Genomic DNA, 17016 nt, shown 5'->3' on the forward strand with positions numbered 1-17016 from the left:
TGTCAGACATTTGTATTTGGGAAAATAAAGAAACCTTTGTATTACTCTGCACAGCAACATCCTGAATACCTAATTTATAAAGTCTAAGCAAAATACGTACAACTTATGTTAAAGTAAGACTTTTAACCCCCCTGGGAATAATTATATAAAGTATGCAAGTAAGCATGTCCAGTTGTATCACCTCTGTAATATAGATATTGTTGCTTGTGTCTTGATTTAAGTTTCTTGTAATTTTGAATAGTTTTTCAGCTATCTGGCATTACGAAAACAGAAATGTGCAACCGCCAATGACGCACAGGTTCAAACAGGACATACTGTGCATAATGTGACCTGAGGCCTGTATGATAATACAACAAATTCAAAAAGGTATGCAGTGTTGCAACAATGGACAGTTAATGTTTATTTATAAAAATACAAATGTCACCTTGAATTTACATGATCTAAAATCACCCAGCTGTACACATTTCGAGCACCACTAGTGATTGCCATCAAAGTGGGCTGAAAATATTTTTGCTATTCTTTCAGTCTCTTTCTTCATGGATGACGGGGACATGTTGGGACGCTGTCGAGGACCTCTGTGATTTGGAATGTGAGGCCCCTGTGGAGAGGAAAACAGACAAACCTGTAGCGTGAATAACATTTAATCTTGCGCTCAAAACAAACAGCCCAACCTATTAATGAAAGGATTATTTATTGCGTGTTTGAGGTGTGAGGTAACAAATGAGTGACTGTTCAAACACAGCAAGCCTTCCTTTAGTTTATATTGATTGGTAGACTGTTTAACAGGCATGTCACATGACTGTTGTTGGTGCAAAGAGCTCAATTAGGAGGTATGCAACAAGTGACTAGCTCGAACCGGTCCTTCAAAAAGGTAATTCCATGCCTCCTCAAAGTTTAACATCTCCACAACTGATATCACCACACACTTTTGACGGCCCTGTTTACAATGGAGTGACAGAAAATACCTTTACCTCTGTACAGCTGGCTGTTTCACACTAGGTCTGAACAACTCCCAACATTACATGAACATTCTGCATAGGAACACCATTTTAAAATTACAATTGTTGATGTTATTTTTTTTAAATCTGGCGCCGCATGTATTGGAGCTAGCAGTTATATCACAGCCAGTGATCACGGGTTTGGCCTGGTTGAAATGCAACCACCATGTTTACATTACATATTATATTGTTATAAGAGCAGCCTAGCTCCCTTTGGGAAACCTGGGTGTAGTTTGTCAAATAATAAATGCTGCAGCTTTTCACGAGTCAAAACTAAAGTCTGTGTGTCCGAACTGCCAGTTAGAGTCAAGGGGGTTAGGCTTTGAGTTATATAAGCATTCCAGAGTTGAGGGGCCATATGCACTTTCATTTGTGGGATTTATTGTAACCGACAGGAGATCGGTTAGATTCCTATTCTCTTTTCATATATCAATGTTCACACCAGGCCTGCTGTTCTACAGTGCTTTATTTTTGTCAGATGTATTAAATTAAGTCATGATGATACTGGTGGTTTTTGCAGTTAAAATAGCTTCATGAATAGATGTTAAATGTTTCCCTTATTTGACCCTGCAGAGTACTTTGGGAAAACCTGTGCATAATGTGCTTTCTTAGGTTTAGTGAATATTAACAGGGAATATTATTTCTGTTATGATACTATTAAGTCTCTGTCTTGTGAATATACAGAGTCAATTGACATGTAATAAAGGCAGCTTAAAACTGAACATATCTACTTGCTTGGACCTATAAGGAGGATTAAGGGCATACTAACCACCATGGCAGGTTTAACTCACGATGTGACGTTTAGAAGAAAAAAACACTAGTTACTGTCTGGTTTTATTCAGCACCGACAGGTTAAGACTCTTCAAACTACTTTGTCCACTCCTTTCCCAAAGCTAAAGGCTGGGAGGGGAACCACATTAGCGCTGCTATAGAAACTGTGTGAGATTAATGACACATTTTCATTTGCAGTGTAAACACCCCAATCACAATCCCAATCCCAAGTACAATCAACACCATATATACTCATGATCATATAACAGTATGTACAGCACCTATTTGAAATATTTGTACAAGTCAGAAAGTGGGAGGGCCCAAAGCTGTCAATGCTGGAAGTGAAATGACACTGAACTTTAGTCAACCCTGTCTCCAACAAATTACGTTCCCACAGAACTAAACTGCATTCTCAATTACGTTTAGCTAGAAACGTATTTTCTCCCACGTTACGTTCGTTATGAACGTATCTCAAATACGTTTATTTTCTACATATCTTCTAGAAGCATATTTTCTCCCACATTACGTTTCTTATGAACGTATCTTAAATACGTTTATTTTCTACATATCTTTGCCATTTATTGTCTTGCTTATTATAATGATAAGTCATTTATAAATATCATTTTAGAGCACACATTTGAAATCAGTAGGCGAGGCTGTAATTTCGCCAGCTGTTACTCTCATGAGCAGTCAGAAAATAATAGTTTTAACATGACAAAAAGCTGCTGTGTCGTTTACCTCAAACATTAAAACAAATCCAGAGTTACGTGTTTCTGTACTTCCTCTAAGAAGAAAAGACAGTAAAAGAAGAGCTCTGTGGCTTCAGGCTTGATCGCTGTTCAAATGACAGCGTTGGTTTCCCCAAAAGTGGGCGGGGCTGTAAAGTGACGTAGATTTTACTCTCATCTATTGTTCAAAACCATTCTATTTATTCTAACGTAAATTACATGCCAGTGTTTTATGTTTTTATTTTAAATCGTATAATGTCGGACTTTTTTTCCCGTCTGTGAGGAAAAGAAATGGGGCTTAGAGCCTCAAAATACTGAAATCTGTATTTTTGAAAAAAATGTTTCCTTCTAATTTGTTATTCTTTTCTAAATAACACACTGTTATTTACTCAACAATAACACACAAGTATCCTTGTTTTTATTTATTCGTTTAATGCTATAATCTTGGGCTTTTTAGCCGTAAATAAAGTCACCGGAAACAGAGGTAGGCCTATAAAAAGGGACATTTCGAGCGATACACACCAAAAACCCACTGAACAAGATCCTCAGTTTGAAGCTCGTTGATTGGATATTTTAGCCGCAATGCATGTTGGGATATGATGTTAATGCGATATGATATCCGAAAACATTTTTTTAAAATAAAATAATACTTTATTCCGAGTGTTCTTGCTTTTCTCTTTGAAAGTCATCACATAACGGCATTGTAATACACGGTTCGGCTGCATTAAATATTACACATCTGCCGTAGTTCTCTATTTATAGAGCCCTGATGAGAAGACTTCTGGACAAACTTGAAGAACTGCCGCCAAAACTGAATATGCGACGTGGATCATAAATATATCAACAATTAAACAACATCTTGCATTTCTTTTCACAAAATACGTCTCCTTGCAGTATCAATAGTAATTCGGCTGACTTTTATATTTGATCCAATTGGTAGATAGGTTATATTTACACCATAACGGTGCACAGCTGATAGAAAAGGACTTGTAGTTTTTAAAGATATTACTGATTTTCTTTGAATATAAGAATGTAAATACTGAGTTGAGGGAATAGTCAGGGGATTTGGGTGATGGGACACATCTATGGAATCACAATTGCAATAGCTTACCATTACATTACGGATAATGCCTTTCTGTCTGTGATGTTTTACAAATCAGATATTAATGTGTAGAAGTAAAACATGAGAAATAGTATAGCAATTATGTAAAATCATGAATAAAACTACACATTTTCAGATGTTATACATACATAAGTGTCCTACACTAATAATACAAAGTTATTATTAGTATGCTGTGTGTACCTTGTGTGCACCGCCTAGTGGTTAAAGCACGTTATTGAATTATTTTTGTTGAATAATGTTATTTTTGTTGAATAATGTTATTTTTGTTGAATAATGTTATTTACAGTACATACTTTCAGGGGAAAGTAGAAGGTCAATGATAGAAGTATATAATATAAAAAAATCAAGAAGATACTGTAAGTGATCTCTACAATAAAACAGTTTAGTGCTGGATGTACAAAGATATTAATATGAGGATGTGCAAAACAGACAAACTAATTAACATTTATTAACACATTAAAGAATACATTAGGTTAAGGTCTTCTTTCAAATAAGAAAAAAGCTTTGGGGGTATCTATCTACAGATAACTATTAAGCCTGACAAAGTACTTAACGTCTAATGTATTGCTTTCCTGCAATGTTAACTATGTTGAAGCACTTATTTTAACATTGATAAACACATTAATTATACTCTTATGTATGTAGATAGTATAAGAAATGTGCAGAATTTGACAGTTTAATGGTGGAGGTATACACACATATTGATAGATGTCTTGTAATGCACTGTTGAGGAACCTGTGACCCAAGTTTTTCATTCATTGCATAACTACACCGTAGTTATGATATGTCAATAAACCTTAGAAAATATTGAAATATTGAAAGGGATGAGCAAAATAGCCATTATATACAGTTTTTAATGAACTATTAGTAGAGAATAACGAGTAATTAATATACTTTATAGAGATCTGCAGATAAATGTTTAGTCTTCTCAAGCACCAACTATCAAATATCTCTCCTGATTGTTGGCACTTGACAATCACCTTCCCTGAATTTTACTCAGGTGTAACTAAAGTCAGCTTTAAGGGTTGTTTATATTTCACATCATTAATCAGAATCTGCAGAGTAACTAAAATAAATGTAGTGGAGTAAAAATACCAGGTTAACCTCTGAATTGTAGTAGAGTAGAATTACAAAGTAACAATGAGCTGTCATGTGGGTATATATGAATGCTACCCATTATGGATACAAGCGATTTTCACTCATGTATTAATTACATGTTTTAAATTTGTACACACCAATTTGTTTCCTATCGCCTAAACCCCAGGGCTGTACACAGTTTAATACTGTCAACTTCTAATTTTTGGAAAAACGAAAACGTCTTTTTAAAACTACAATTCCCAGTAGAGACGTGCCATAGAGAACATGTTGCGAAACACAATAGCCAGCATGTGTAGTTCTGGGGGGGGCGTTCGAGTCCAGTTTTGAATAGTCTGCCGTGGTTTCGTTCCATTTCAAAGAGCTTGACGCTCGGCGTAACCTTGGCGCACTGCCAATCCAACATCCAATCCCAGAGCTTGAAGATTAATCACGGGGTTTGTCAACGGGACTGTAGTCCCAAACGATAGCTGGGGATTATGGGTAGTGTAGTGTCTTCGGCCATCCTAAACTGAATTTTTTTTCCGGATATCATATCGCATTAACAACACCACATCTGGCGTCATAGAGATCTTCTGTTACTGTCCTTTCTTCTTAGAGGAAGTACAGAAACACGTAACTCTGGATTTGTTTTAATGTTTGAGGTGCAATAAATGACACGGCAGCTTTTTGGCATGTTAAAACTATTATGTTCTGCCTCGCTCATGAGAGTAACAGCTGGCGAAATTACAGCCTCGCCTACTGATTTCAAATGTGTGCTCTAAAATGATATTTATAAATGACTATTATAATTATTATAAGCAAGACAATAAATGGCAAAGATATGTAGAAAATAAACGTATTTAAGATACGTTCATAATGAACGTAACGTGGGAGAAAATATGCTTCTAGAAGATATGTAGAAAATAAACGTATTTGAGATACGTTCATAACGAACGTAACGTGGGAGAAAATACGTTTCTAGCTAAATGTAATTGAGAATGCAGTTTAGTTCTGTGGGAACGTAATTTCTAGGAGACAGGGTTGCTTTAGTTGGTACACAGTGTCACTGTTCACGACTGGTCTCTGCTCAGTTTGCGTCATATGTAAAGTCATCTAATAATAACCCCCTGCTTTGCATGGCGGTTCTGTTTTAATGCAGTGACTGAACATTCTGACATATGACTTATTTCTTAAACTATGAATGGAAACAAGTAAGTCTTCCAATAGGTATTATTAAGACACTTGCCAAAAGAATGAAGCTATAATTAAAATGAATGTATTTAGGTATGATAAGGGAGTGAAATTAAAGGGGAAGGGAGAGTGAGTCAGTGTGGTTCTATTTCGTATATGGCTTCGCCCTCTAAGGCTATCGCTATTAGGCTATCGCTATTGGGTAATCGCCCTGCGCACCCGCGCAGCACTGAAAATACTTGTAGTCCACGCCCGCCCGCAAGGTGGGCCCCACCCTCGGGCTCCCTTTCGGTATAAATAGGAAGTAGGCCCGACAATCTGCTCCCTCTTTTCTTCAGCACCCCGTTACTGAAGCACAAGAGACACTTCAATTGCAGATTAAACATGAGTAACAATTGTGTGAGAGATTATCCCTCATGTGGCTCTGGGTTCATAATGACTTTTCGCGGGTGCAGATGGTCAGGAGTGACCTGATCTGGCTACGCTTCCCAGCCATCAGGACGTTCCAGGAGGGGGCAGCGGCGAACCCGAGGACCCTGAAGGCTCCGGTGGCCATATTTGTTCCCCTCACCAAGGTGGAGGGGTTCACAGATGCTGGTTTTCCAGCCGCCCCTTCTCTGGAGCCGAGCCTGATGGCGTTTTTTGGGGTAAGACAGGCCAACATAATCGCCGGACGGCGCCCTACGTTGAGCGCCTCCAGAGACCAGTATGTCGCCCGCCAGGCCGACCGGGTGCACCAGTGTGCCTTTCAAGTCGCCAGCACGAGAGTTTTTTAATTTTTTTATTTATCCTTTATTTATCCAGGAATGTCCCATTGAGATACAAGATCTCTTCTTCCAGGGAGTCCTGACCAACACGGCACACAACAAGTTTCAACATAAAACAAGGGCATTAAACAAAAAACATACAATTCAAATATAAATACAGAAGGCCATTTGTGCAGTGGCAAGAAGCATAATCACATCAGCAATAGCATCAGGTAAAACAGTTACATGTTTCATGAAGGGCTAATCGTAGCATACCTTTAAAAGCATTTACAGTAGGAAGTGCCTCTCGACAAAGTTTTACTTGCAGCGTATTCCATAAAAAGGGAGCATAGTGGGAGAATGCAGTTTTACCAGAGTCAGCTGGCTCCAGCCTGCTGAGCTCCCACAGCGGCACCAACGTCTGCAGCAGCCGCGGCGTCCACACCGGCAGCAGAGGCCGCAAGCGGAGAGACGCCTACAGCAACCACCTCGGCGTCAGGCTCGCCCTTCGGCGGCTGCAGGGGCTCCGTCCCACGTCTCCGCTCCTCCGCCACCCCAGAGACAGCGTCTCCCGAGTCAAAGGGGAGTGAGGCTCCCCTGCTCCTGGTCTGCTCCACGAGAGCCTCCGAGGAAGCAGAGCCGGTTCTGGGGGTTGTGAGTAAAATAAAGTGTGTTCATTTTCCAACTTTTTGTACTGAGTCATCAGTAACAAGTGTTTCTCACATATCCCCCCCTGTGTAAGCCAGCTGCCTATACTAGCCAGCAGGGCTCCCTGCAAAAGCCTGCAGGTTTTAACCTCGGTTAATAACCGAGGTTTTAACCTCGGTTAATAACCTCGGTTAATAACCTGCAGAGCTCGCGGCATTCCTGTCCGAGATACGCCTCCTACACACGGTCATAATAAACCCATGAGCGCCGTTATAACGCCTCATGTGAACAGCACTGCACACACCTCCACTCATCCCCTGAGCGTGTACGCGCCTCATGATGAGATCCGGAGTGAAACGCAGCGTGTGGGGGCTCCCTCACAGCCCTTTCGCCTCACGGGCAGCGGTGGCGAGGGCAATGGCGTGGCTCGTCACCATGACGACCATTACAGCACATCACAGAGAAGCCAGAACGGGGGAATGAGACCCATCCTTGATCTGTCAGTATTCCAGGCTGAGCGCCCCCAGCGGCAGCGCCCGCAGCGCCACGGCGTCAGGGCTTGCAACAGAAGCCTGCTGGTTTTGACCTCTCGGTTAAACTGCAGAGCTCGCTAACTAAGCCAGCTGCCACTGACCTGTCGTTAGCAGGGCTCGCTACAGAAGCCTGCTGGTTTTAACCTGTCAGTTAGTAAACTGCAGAGCTCGCTAATTAAGCTAGCTGCCACTAATCTGTTGATTAAGTAGACAGCAGGGCTCGCTGCAGAAGCCTGCTAGTTTTAACCTGTCGGTTAGTAAACTGCAGAGCTCGCTAATTAAGCCAGCTGTCACTAACCTGTCGTTAGCAGGGCTCGCTCCAGAAGCATGCTGGTTTTAACCTATCGGTTAATAAACTGCAGAGCTTGCTAACTAAGCCGGCTGTCACAAATCTGTTGATTAGTAGACAGCAGGGCTCGCTGCAGAAGCCTGGTTTTAACCTGTTGGTTAATAAACTACAGAGCTCGCGGCATTCCTCTGTCCGAGATACGCCTCGTACAGCAGGGGCTCCGTCCCACGTCTCCGCTCCCCCGCCACTCCAGAGACAGGATCTTCCGGTGGTGAGTAGAAGGGGAGTGAGGCACCCCCGCTCCTGGTCTGCTCCACGAGAGCCACCAAGGAAGCAGAGCCGTTTGTGACATTTTGGGGGGGCATTGTGAGGAGAATAAAAGCTGTTTATTTTCCAAGTTTTTGTCTGAGTCATCAGTATCAAGTGGTTCTCACATGTCTCCCACCCTGTGTAAACCAGCTGCCTATAACCTGTCGGTTAATAGACAGCAGGGCTCACTGCAGAAGCCTGGTTTTAACCTGTTGGTTAATAAACTACAGAGCTCGCGGCATTCCTCTGTCCGAGATACGCCTCGTACACACGGCCTTAATAAACCCATGAGTGCCGTTATAACGCCTCATGTGGGCAGCACTGCACACACCTCCATCCATCCCCTGAGCGTGTACGCGCCTCATGATGAGAGTGGGAGTGAGACGCAGCGTGTGGAGGCCCCCGCGCAGCCCTTTCGGTCCAAGCCCATATTGGGTTGCCTCACGGGCAGCGGCGGCAGGGGCTCTGGCGTGGCTCGTCACCATGACGACCAAAAAAACACATCTCGAGCACGTGCGCCCACTCTCAGATGCAGCTCTCACATCAGCGCTTTTCCCTTTCTAGCTCCGAGCGGGAGCTTTTCTGGTTCTGCTCCGGTTTCCCTTTTCTGCTCTCGCTCTGTTCACACCGCCCAGAGCTGCCGCTGCTGCGTCATGACGTCGCCGTTTACGTGCCTGCTTCATAAAATCCAAACCGCGCGGAAATCCCTCACATCGACAACAACAACAACAATGGCCGATTGTATTGAAGCGCTGTTCGCTTTGGTTATCCTCTTAGGAAACGAAATGGAAGGCATCGGACGACTTTACAAGGGACGACTTTACTTGGAACTTTACAAACATCACATGCGAAATGCAAGACTTCTTTGTGGTCTTCAGCATCTACTTCAACGACGAATCTGCCCCTGCCCCCGCCTCGACGTAAGCGACGCCGCCTCTTAGCTCCGAAGCTCTTGCCTCTAGACCGACAATTTGTTGGAGCTGGAAGTGAACCGGATTCCGGAGCTAAGAAGCGGCGCCTCTGCGGTGTGAACAGGAAAAACGCTACTTTTCAGGCTCCAGCTCCGAGCCGGAGCTGAAAACGCGTTGGTGTGAAAGGGGCAAGAGTGGCAGCGCGTGTGTCTGATGGACAGATGGATGAGCAGGCTGATCAGCAGAGGATACGCCCTGCAGTTCGCCTCTCCCCCCCCCACAGTTCAATGGGATACAGGAAACACTCCTGTCCTCCCAGAAGCTATGTCTTGCGCTCCAATCAGAGCTGCAGGAACTCCTGTTGAAAGAGGCTATTTCCAGGGTTCCTCAAGGGGAAGAAAATCAGGTGCTGGAATGTGTTCACCAGGATGACTGGTTCACTTCAACCTGAAGGATGCATACTTCCACGTACCCATCATCCCGAAACACAGGAAATTCCTGCGTTTTCTCATTCAGGGAATATCATACCAGACAATAGTCTGCCGTTCGGATATTTCCTGGCTCCTCGCATTTGTGTATAGAAGGCTGGAGCGGGATCAGAGTGTGGTTTTCTCTGGACGACCTGCTATTTGCTGGCTCGCTCCGGGGAGGAAGTCGCTTTACAGACGGTACATCTCGTATCGCATCTGTCAAAGCCTGGGTTTCATAATGAATTGGAAGAAAAGCTGTCCTCTTCCCTCTCAGACAATCGTTTATCTGATAGTGGAATTAAACTCAGCCAGCAGCAGAGCGCGGCTCTCGCGGCAGCGAGTGGAGAAACTGACAGCTCTCCTCTGGCGTGTCACAAACCCGCACAGCCCTCTCCGTGATGCAACTGCTCGGCATTGGCGTCATCTGGTCACGTGGGGATCCCCCTGGGTCTCCCCCACAGGTGGAGTCTCCAGAGGTGGTTCATTCACTGCAGAAGCCTGCTGTTTTAACCTATTGGTTTATAAACTGCAGAGCTCGCGGCATTCCTCTGTCCCAGATATGCCTCCTATACACGGTCATAATAAATCCACGAGCACCGTTATAACGCCTCGTGTGGACAGCACTGCACACACCACTTCTCATCCCCTGGGCGGGTACGCGCCTCATGATGAGAGCCTGAGTGAAATGCAGCGTGTGGAGATTCCCTCGCAGCCCTTTCGCCTCAAGAAGCGCGAGCAGCGAGGGCATGGCTCGTCACCATGACGACCGTTACAGCATATCTCAGAGAAGCCTCTCCCCCCGCAGTTCCATGGGATACAAGAAACACTCCTGTCATCCCAGGGACAGTGTCTTGCGCTCCATTCAGCGCTGCTATTTTCTAAATCCCGGGAAAAAAACGGGGGAGTGAGACCCATCCTTGATCTGTCAGTGTTCCACATGCTGACGATCAAACAGATGCTGGAATGTGTTCACCAGGATGTGGTTTTATCTGGACGACCTGCTATTGCTGGCTCGCTCCAGGGAGGAAGTCGCTTTACAGACGTTACATCTCGTATCGCATCTGTCAAAGCCTGGGTTTTCATAATGAATTTGAAGAAGAGCTGTCCTCTTCCCTCTCAGATATCCATTTATCTGGGAGTGGAATTAAACTCAGCCAGCAGAGCGCGGCTCTCGCAGCAGCGAGTGGAGGAACTGACAGCTCCCTCTCCGGCGTGTCACATCCCGCAGGCCCTCTCCGTGATACAGCTGCTCAGCATGATGTCAGCTGGTCACGTGGGGATCCCCCTGGGACTCCCCCACAGGAGGAGTCTCCAGAGGTGGTTCATTCGCCCGCGCATCGACCCCGTGCGTCAGAGGTAAATGTGCTGGAGCTGTTCTCCGGTTTGGGAAGTATTCCAGCACTTCGCCCCGTTGCTGTACAATTAAACATGTTTTGATTTGCACAGACAACAGGCCACGGCAGCCTACCTCAATCGCCAGGGAGGAGTAAGATCTGCGCAGCTTTTGAACGCAGGCGGCTGCTGTTCTTGGCGCGCACACACGTTGCTCTCCGTCAGAGCAATGTATATTCCGGGCGAATTGAACAGAGGAGCTCGCGGAACGCAGCAGCCGTTTTATGCGAGGAGTACGGAGACTCAGACCTGTGTCACGCACACTGGCGCCTCAGTGGGATTTGGCTTTGGTGTTACGCACACTTACGGAGCCTACACACGGCGGCGTGTGTTGCCGCTTGGTGGTGGGCGTGTCTTGAGCTTGGGGAGTCAACGCGAGCAACGCGACCAACAACCAATCACATGAATGTCCCGCCCCGGACATACAAAGCAAAGCATTCATGCTACATCCATGCTGGCTAAATATACTGTCTATGCTTGCTAGCTGTCCATTCAAATGAAGTACACTGGATATAAACTCCCCAAACTGGCGAAAACCTACCAGTTTCACCCACTGTCTCTGCCACCTCCCCCCATGCCTTGGCTCCTCCGGTTTGTATCCCTGTATGTAAAGAGGGACTGGTCATAGAGTACCGGGTGATTCCCTACCGCCACGATAATTTTCTCCTCCATTTTTTGACATATGGGAAATAACTGCGGTCTGGCTCTCCCAACATACACGCGGTTTGATTGGCTAGCGCTTGTACTGTCAGATTTGCATACGCGGGATTTGATTGGCTGACGCCTCCGTCGAGGCGGCAAAAGTAGAACATTGCTCTACTTTTGCAGCGAGCACCGCGAGAGAAGCTACGCTTTGCTCCCACAATGCAGTTCGGCAAATCGTGACGTCACCCCATTCAAAGTGAATGGGCAGAAGCGTTGAAGCGGTAACGCACGCCGCCGTGTGTAGGGGCCGTAAAGCAAAGCCCCATTTGAACCTGATCAGGTTCCCCTTAAACTGTTGTCAGCCAAAGTAGTATTACTTTTGGCTCTATCAGCGAAAAGGGTGAGTGATTTGTCTGCTCTCTCTGTGGCTTAGTCAGCTCTCCGGATCCAAGGAGATGGCAGTTCAGCTGTTTTACGCCCTAACCTGGCTTCATGCCAAAGGTCATCACAACTCTTTTAGGTCAAGAGTGATCACCCTGGCTGGCTTATTCCCTCCTCCTCACAGGTCGGAGGAAGAAGCCACGTCTCATCTCCTCTGTCCTGTGCGCGCGCTGTCCTGCTATGTGGCGCGCACGGCTGCCTTGCGCCGTTCTCAGCACCTGTTTGTGCACTATAAAAGCACTCGTTAGGGCAGCCTCTGTCTGCACAACGGATATGTCTCCTCTGGGGTGGAGCCCCCGGAGAACATCAATGCGCACTCCACCAGAGGAATTTCCTCCTCCACGGCTTTGCACGGAGGAATGTCAGTGGAAGATATTTGCACTGCTGCATCTTGGTCTTCCCCCTGTTCATTTATTCAATTTTATTGAGGGATGTCTCCCATTCCTCTCTGACACACCCTGTACGGATTGTCTTGTCAGAGTGAGTGACGTCAGGGATCCAGCTGTGCGCCTCTCTCCTGTCTCTCGGCACGCGGAGATCGGCCCCTTTTTCCCTCTTATGAGAGGGATGTTTCCTTTTTTTCCTCTGACACATTTTTGGTATGGAGTGTCTTGTCAGAGTGAGTGACATCAGGGATCCAGCTGTGCGCTCTCCTGCCTGTCTGCACGCAGAGAGCTGCTGTTCCCCCTCTTTTTGTCACTGGGCAAAGTATGACCTTCGTCTCTACTTTTTCACAGCGGCAGGTATGTATTGTTCCCAGCCTTCGTCCCCTCATGGAGAATATTCATGTTATGCTATATTCCAGGGACGGCGATGCGCCATTACGCATGGCGCAATAGGCATGGGTTGTTATTGAGCAGGTGTGTCTGTGCTTCTAGTACCGGGCGGACCCAGTGGGGCGCAGACTACATCATGCTTCGCCCTTAACCCAATAGCGATAGCCTTAGAGGGCGAAGCCATATACGAAATAGAACTGAAGTTACCTATTGTAACTCCAGCTTCTATGAGTATTGGCGTAGCCCTCTAAGTGCTGGGCCCCACTGGCTCCAAGAATAGCTGAAGAAAAGTTATGTTGTATGGGAGCAAATTGTCGGGCCTCCTTCCTATTTATACCGGAAGGGAGCCCAAGGGTGGGGCCCACCTTGCGGGCGGGCGTGGACTACAAGTGTTTTCAGTGCTGCGCGGGTGCGCAGGGGGATTACCCAATAGCGATAGCCTGAGAGGGCTACGCCAATACTCATAGAAGCTGGAGCTACAGTAGGTAACTTCAGATGCAGGGAGTTGAGTTGTTGACAAATACTCACCGGGTCAGTAGTCTTGTTGGAGAAAGAAGGAGCTAAACGTATGACTCTCATGGAGGCCTCCAGTTGGTGAGAGGGAAGGAAGAAATTAGGAACCTCCACAGGGGCAGAGCTTCATATAAAATGTTAAAGCGTCTAAAATGTGCCCGCTTCAGTGATATACATACAATTACAATACACATTTTAGAACTACATCACACAAAGAACCAGTGAGACACCTGTATGTTAAGACAGAAAATGCCTGTGGAGCAAAGTGTTCCAAAAAAACTGAAATGTTACTCAAAGATCTAAACAATTTTTCCATTATTTTAGATCTTGGATGACCTTTTCAAACAAATAAAAGTAAAATGTAATCCTAAAACACAAATCAAGGATACAGTTGGGTTGGAACATCTTGATGGTCCAGGGAGCATGAAGCATCATGGGTATCTGTGGCGTGCAGTGTGGTGGGTGAAGGAACTCGGTCACCTGACACTTCGTTGGGGCTGCTGGGTTCTTTCGGTGGTCTCTCGGCTGAAAATTGTATTGTCCTTTCACCGTCTGTGTCTGAAGAGTCTCCAGCTGATCCATTAAAACTGTCACTTTGCTGATGTTCACTTTCTTCTCTGCTCTCATCTCCACTATGGGTTAGCAGTTCTACCGTTTCCTCTTCCTCGTCCTCATCCTCTCTCAGATCCTCTCCCTCTGGTGGCTCCGGGCTCTCCACAGACACCAGGTCAGGCTCTGACATGATACTGGTCCAAGGGCTGGTTTTGTCCGTTAACGAAGTCACCTCGTTCAGAGGCCTCGGGTTCACCACAACCTCATCGTAATCTTCATCTAGCTCTTCTTCATCATCATCATCAGCTTCTTCATCCTGTGAACAACCTGTACCATCTTGGTCTGCTCCTTCTTCGTTTTCATCTTCTGACACGGTAAGCTTGTAGCTCCATTCGTCCTTCTCTCCCTCAGGCTCAGAGTCTGACTGGGCTTCAGACGTCTTTGGCAGTGGCGAGTGCAGGAGTGACACCTTTTCCTCTTCTTCTTCCTCTTCCTGGGATAAATGTGAAGCCCTGCGTGGACTGGTGACACTCTCCGGGATAGTTTGAGGGTTGTTGTCTCCAACAAGTGAAGTTGCTGAGCTGCTTAGGTGGTCTGAAGGAATTGTTTCCAGGTGGGATCCTCGCAGACCTGTGTGAAGAGGACAGTGATGTTGTTAGCAACACGGATGTTTTTTCCTTCCCATATTTTATGTCATACTTTGTAAGGTTTGAACTTCAGAGGGATTGCCTCCACATGGAAGATAGCAGCTATTGGGGCTAACCCAACTGAAAGGGTTAATAGACCAGACTAACATAAACAAGGCAAAGAGTAGCTTGGATTATAACACTCACAGAGGGAGCTTGACTCCATTCTCTGATCAGTATGCAATTACTCCACTATATCTTAACATAGCACTTAGTCATTTGTTGCTATAGTAATGCCCTGAATGTCAAATGGAGAACCTTTACATAACTATTTCATCCTGTTCTATGTAGCAACTGTCTTAAACCACAACTTGAATGTGGTGTTTATGACTTGTTCACAGCTTTAAAAAGGGATGTTGCCATAAACCCATATTGTTTAAAAAAAATTAAGAGAAATTATCTAACAAGTACAGTAACGGTTTGATTAAGTCAATTGAAGTCAAAATATTGTTTCCAAATCCTCAAATGTCTTATTTTGATACTTTTCTTTGAGTTTTTGAGCTGACCTTTACAATTATTTAAAAAATAAATAAAATTGATTAGTTAGAGTTAAAAAATAAATAATTGATAGTTGCATTTATAATGTACCATATAATGATATGATATAAATAGCCTGGGCAATACAAAGTGAGAGCCATGCAGTGTTTACATTGTTCCACTTGTTACATTTCAGCACCTCTTGTATTAATCAGACGACTGAGGAAGGTACAGGGATGTCTCCATTTATGGGTTCGTGTGCAGAAGACTGTCCCTGCAATGACTGTTTCTGGGTCAGCTGCCAACACTGGGTAAACTAAATCAAAGTTTACATGCCAAGAATGATCTTTAAATGTTAAAACTAATATTAGTGGACACACTTTAAAGGTCACCTATTATGCAAAATCCACTTTTTCATGTATTTTATACATAAACATGTGTCCCCTCTGTGTAAAGAGATTCTGAAAGTTTCAGGAAAAAAGATTCGCTCACTTTTTGTCCTGATCCATTTATATAAAAACCTGTCTGAAAATGAGCTGATCAGATTTTGGACACTTTATGATGTCATAACGATTTTTTGGCTTGTGTAACCATTAGCCAATCACCAACCAATGTAACACGTCCCCCGCCCACCTTATCACCTGAACCTCCTCCTAGAGCACCATAGTGTTCATTTTAACCAAATATCTCAGAGGGGCGTGGGGAGTGGCTCCTTATTTTCATCTAAAGTAACAGACAGAGAATCAGCACTTTTGAAACAGGGCTGAAACAGAGGGGATTATGGGATGCTGCAATGCATGATCTGTTTGGTATTTTGAGCCAAACACTTCAGAGACATGTTTTGTATATAACTGAGACCTATAATATATTGATGAAAAATAGTATAATAGGGGCAGTGGCGACTGGTCATTAGGGGCAGGTGGGGCACAGCCCCACCTAGTGTCAGCAGAAAGTATTAAAAGTAATGATTACAAAAAAATGCAAAAAATAAATTAAAAAATATATAAAATATATTTTAAGATCATGTTTAATCATCTGATTCGTCTGTACATTGCTGTGTTAGTCTGTGTTCTTCTAATTAGTGTCTACAGTGTGTGCCTATTGAGCTGTTTAGAGCCATGTGGGACAAAACCCGATCCTGCCCCTCCCTCTCCCTGTTTAAGTCAATGGTGACTGTAAAAACTACACTGCGCATGCTCAGAGTATTGTCCTATTTAATGTGTGTGGCAAAAAAATAATGACCATAGGGGCATAGTGCTGCCATCCCCACCATACGTCATCTCACATAATTCAGAGCTGATTGGCTGTAAGTACGTGTGCCGCGAAAAGTGTGGTGTGTGAAGAGGAGGAGAGAGAGCTGCAGTGAGGCGTCCTAAAACCCGGAAATAAACTGCGCATGGCTTCCCTCCACAAAAAAGCAATGATATTTCTCCATAGGATTTTAGAAAATAGCTCAAAATAAGATCTGTGGGAAACAAACCTGTTAGATAAATGCACGTTTTGTTCAGCCGGATAATATCCACATGTCTACCCTACTTTTATAATTTTCGATAAATCTATTGATTAGATCAGATTTATGATAGACTTTAGAAACTAGAAGAACATAAGGAGGACTTTTACAAAAAAGTAATAGAGATTTTTGTCCAGAAGGATAGGCAAATGGACTTCATCTTCATGTCAAGGTAAGACTGCAATTTGATTGAACATCTTACTAAGAGAGAACAATTCAATATTTAAATG

The 17016-nt window shown here is 44.4% G+C and overlaps 1 protein-coding gene across 4 annotated transcripts in view; it reads right to left on the bottom strand.

Moving 5' to 3' along the window:
- Positions 1-376: 376 nt before the first annotated feature.
- The window catches only part of c2cd3 (C2 domain containing 3 centriole elongation regulator), a 29754-nt gene continuing 13114 nt past the window's right edge, over positions 377-17016 (bottom strand). For 2 of the 4 annotated variants that reach the window (XM_034207016.1, XM_034207015.1), the window contains exons 31-33: positions 13951-14743; positions 13577-13685; positions 377-598 (exon numbers count right to left, since the gene is read on the bottom strand). In XM_034207016.1, the coding sequence (XP_034062907.1) occupies positions 476-598; positions 13577-13685; positions 13951-14743 (1025 nt within the window). In that variant the 3' untranslated portion in view covers positions 377-475. Of the gene's footprint in view, positions 599-7006; positions 7280-13576; positions 13686-13950; positions 14744-17016 lie in introns of those variants that run through there. The other 2 variants (XR_004568163.1, XM_034207018.1) reach the window with 2 other exon arrangements.

The sequence above is a fragment of the Gymnodraco acuticeps genome, unplaced genomic scaffold (genome assembly GCF_902827175.1).
Source record: "Gymnodraco acuticeps unplaced genomic scaffold, fGymAcu1.1, whole genome shotgun sequence".
Lineage (NCBI taxonomy): Eukaryota > Metazoa > Chordata > Actinopteri > Perciformes > Bathydraconidae > Gymnodraco > Gymnodraco acuticeps.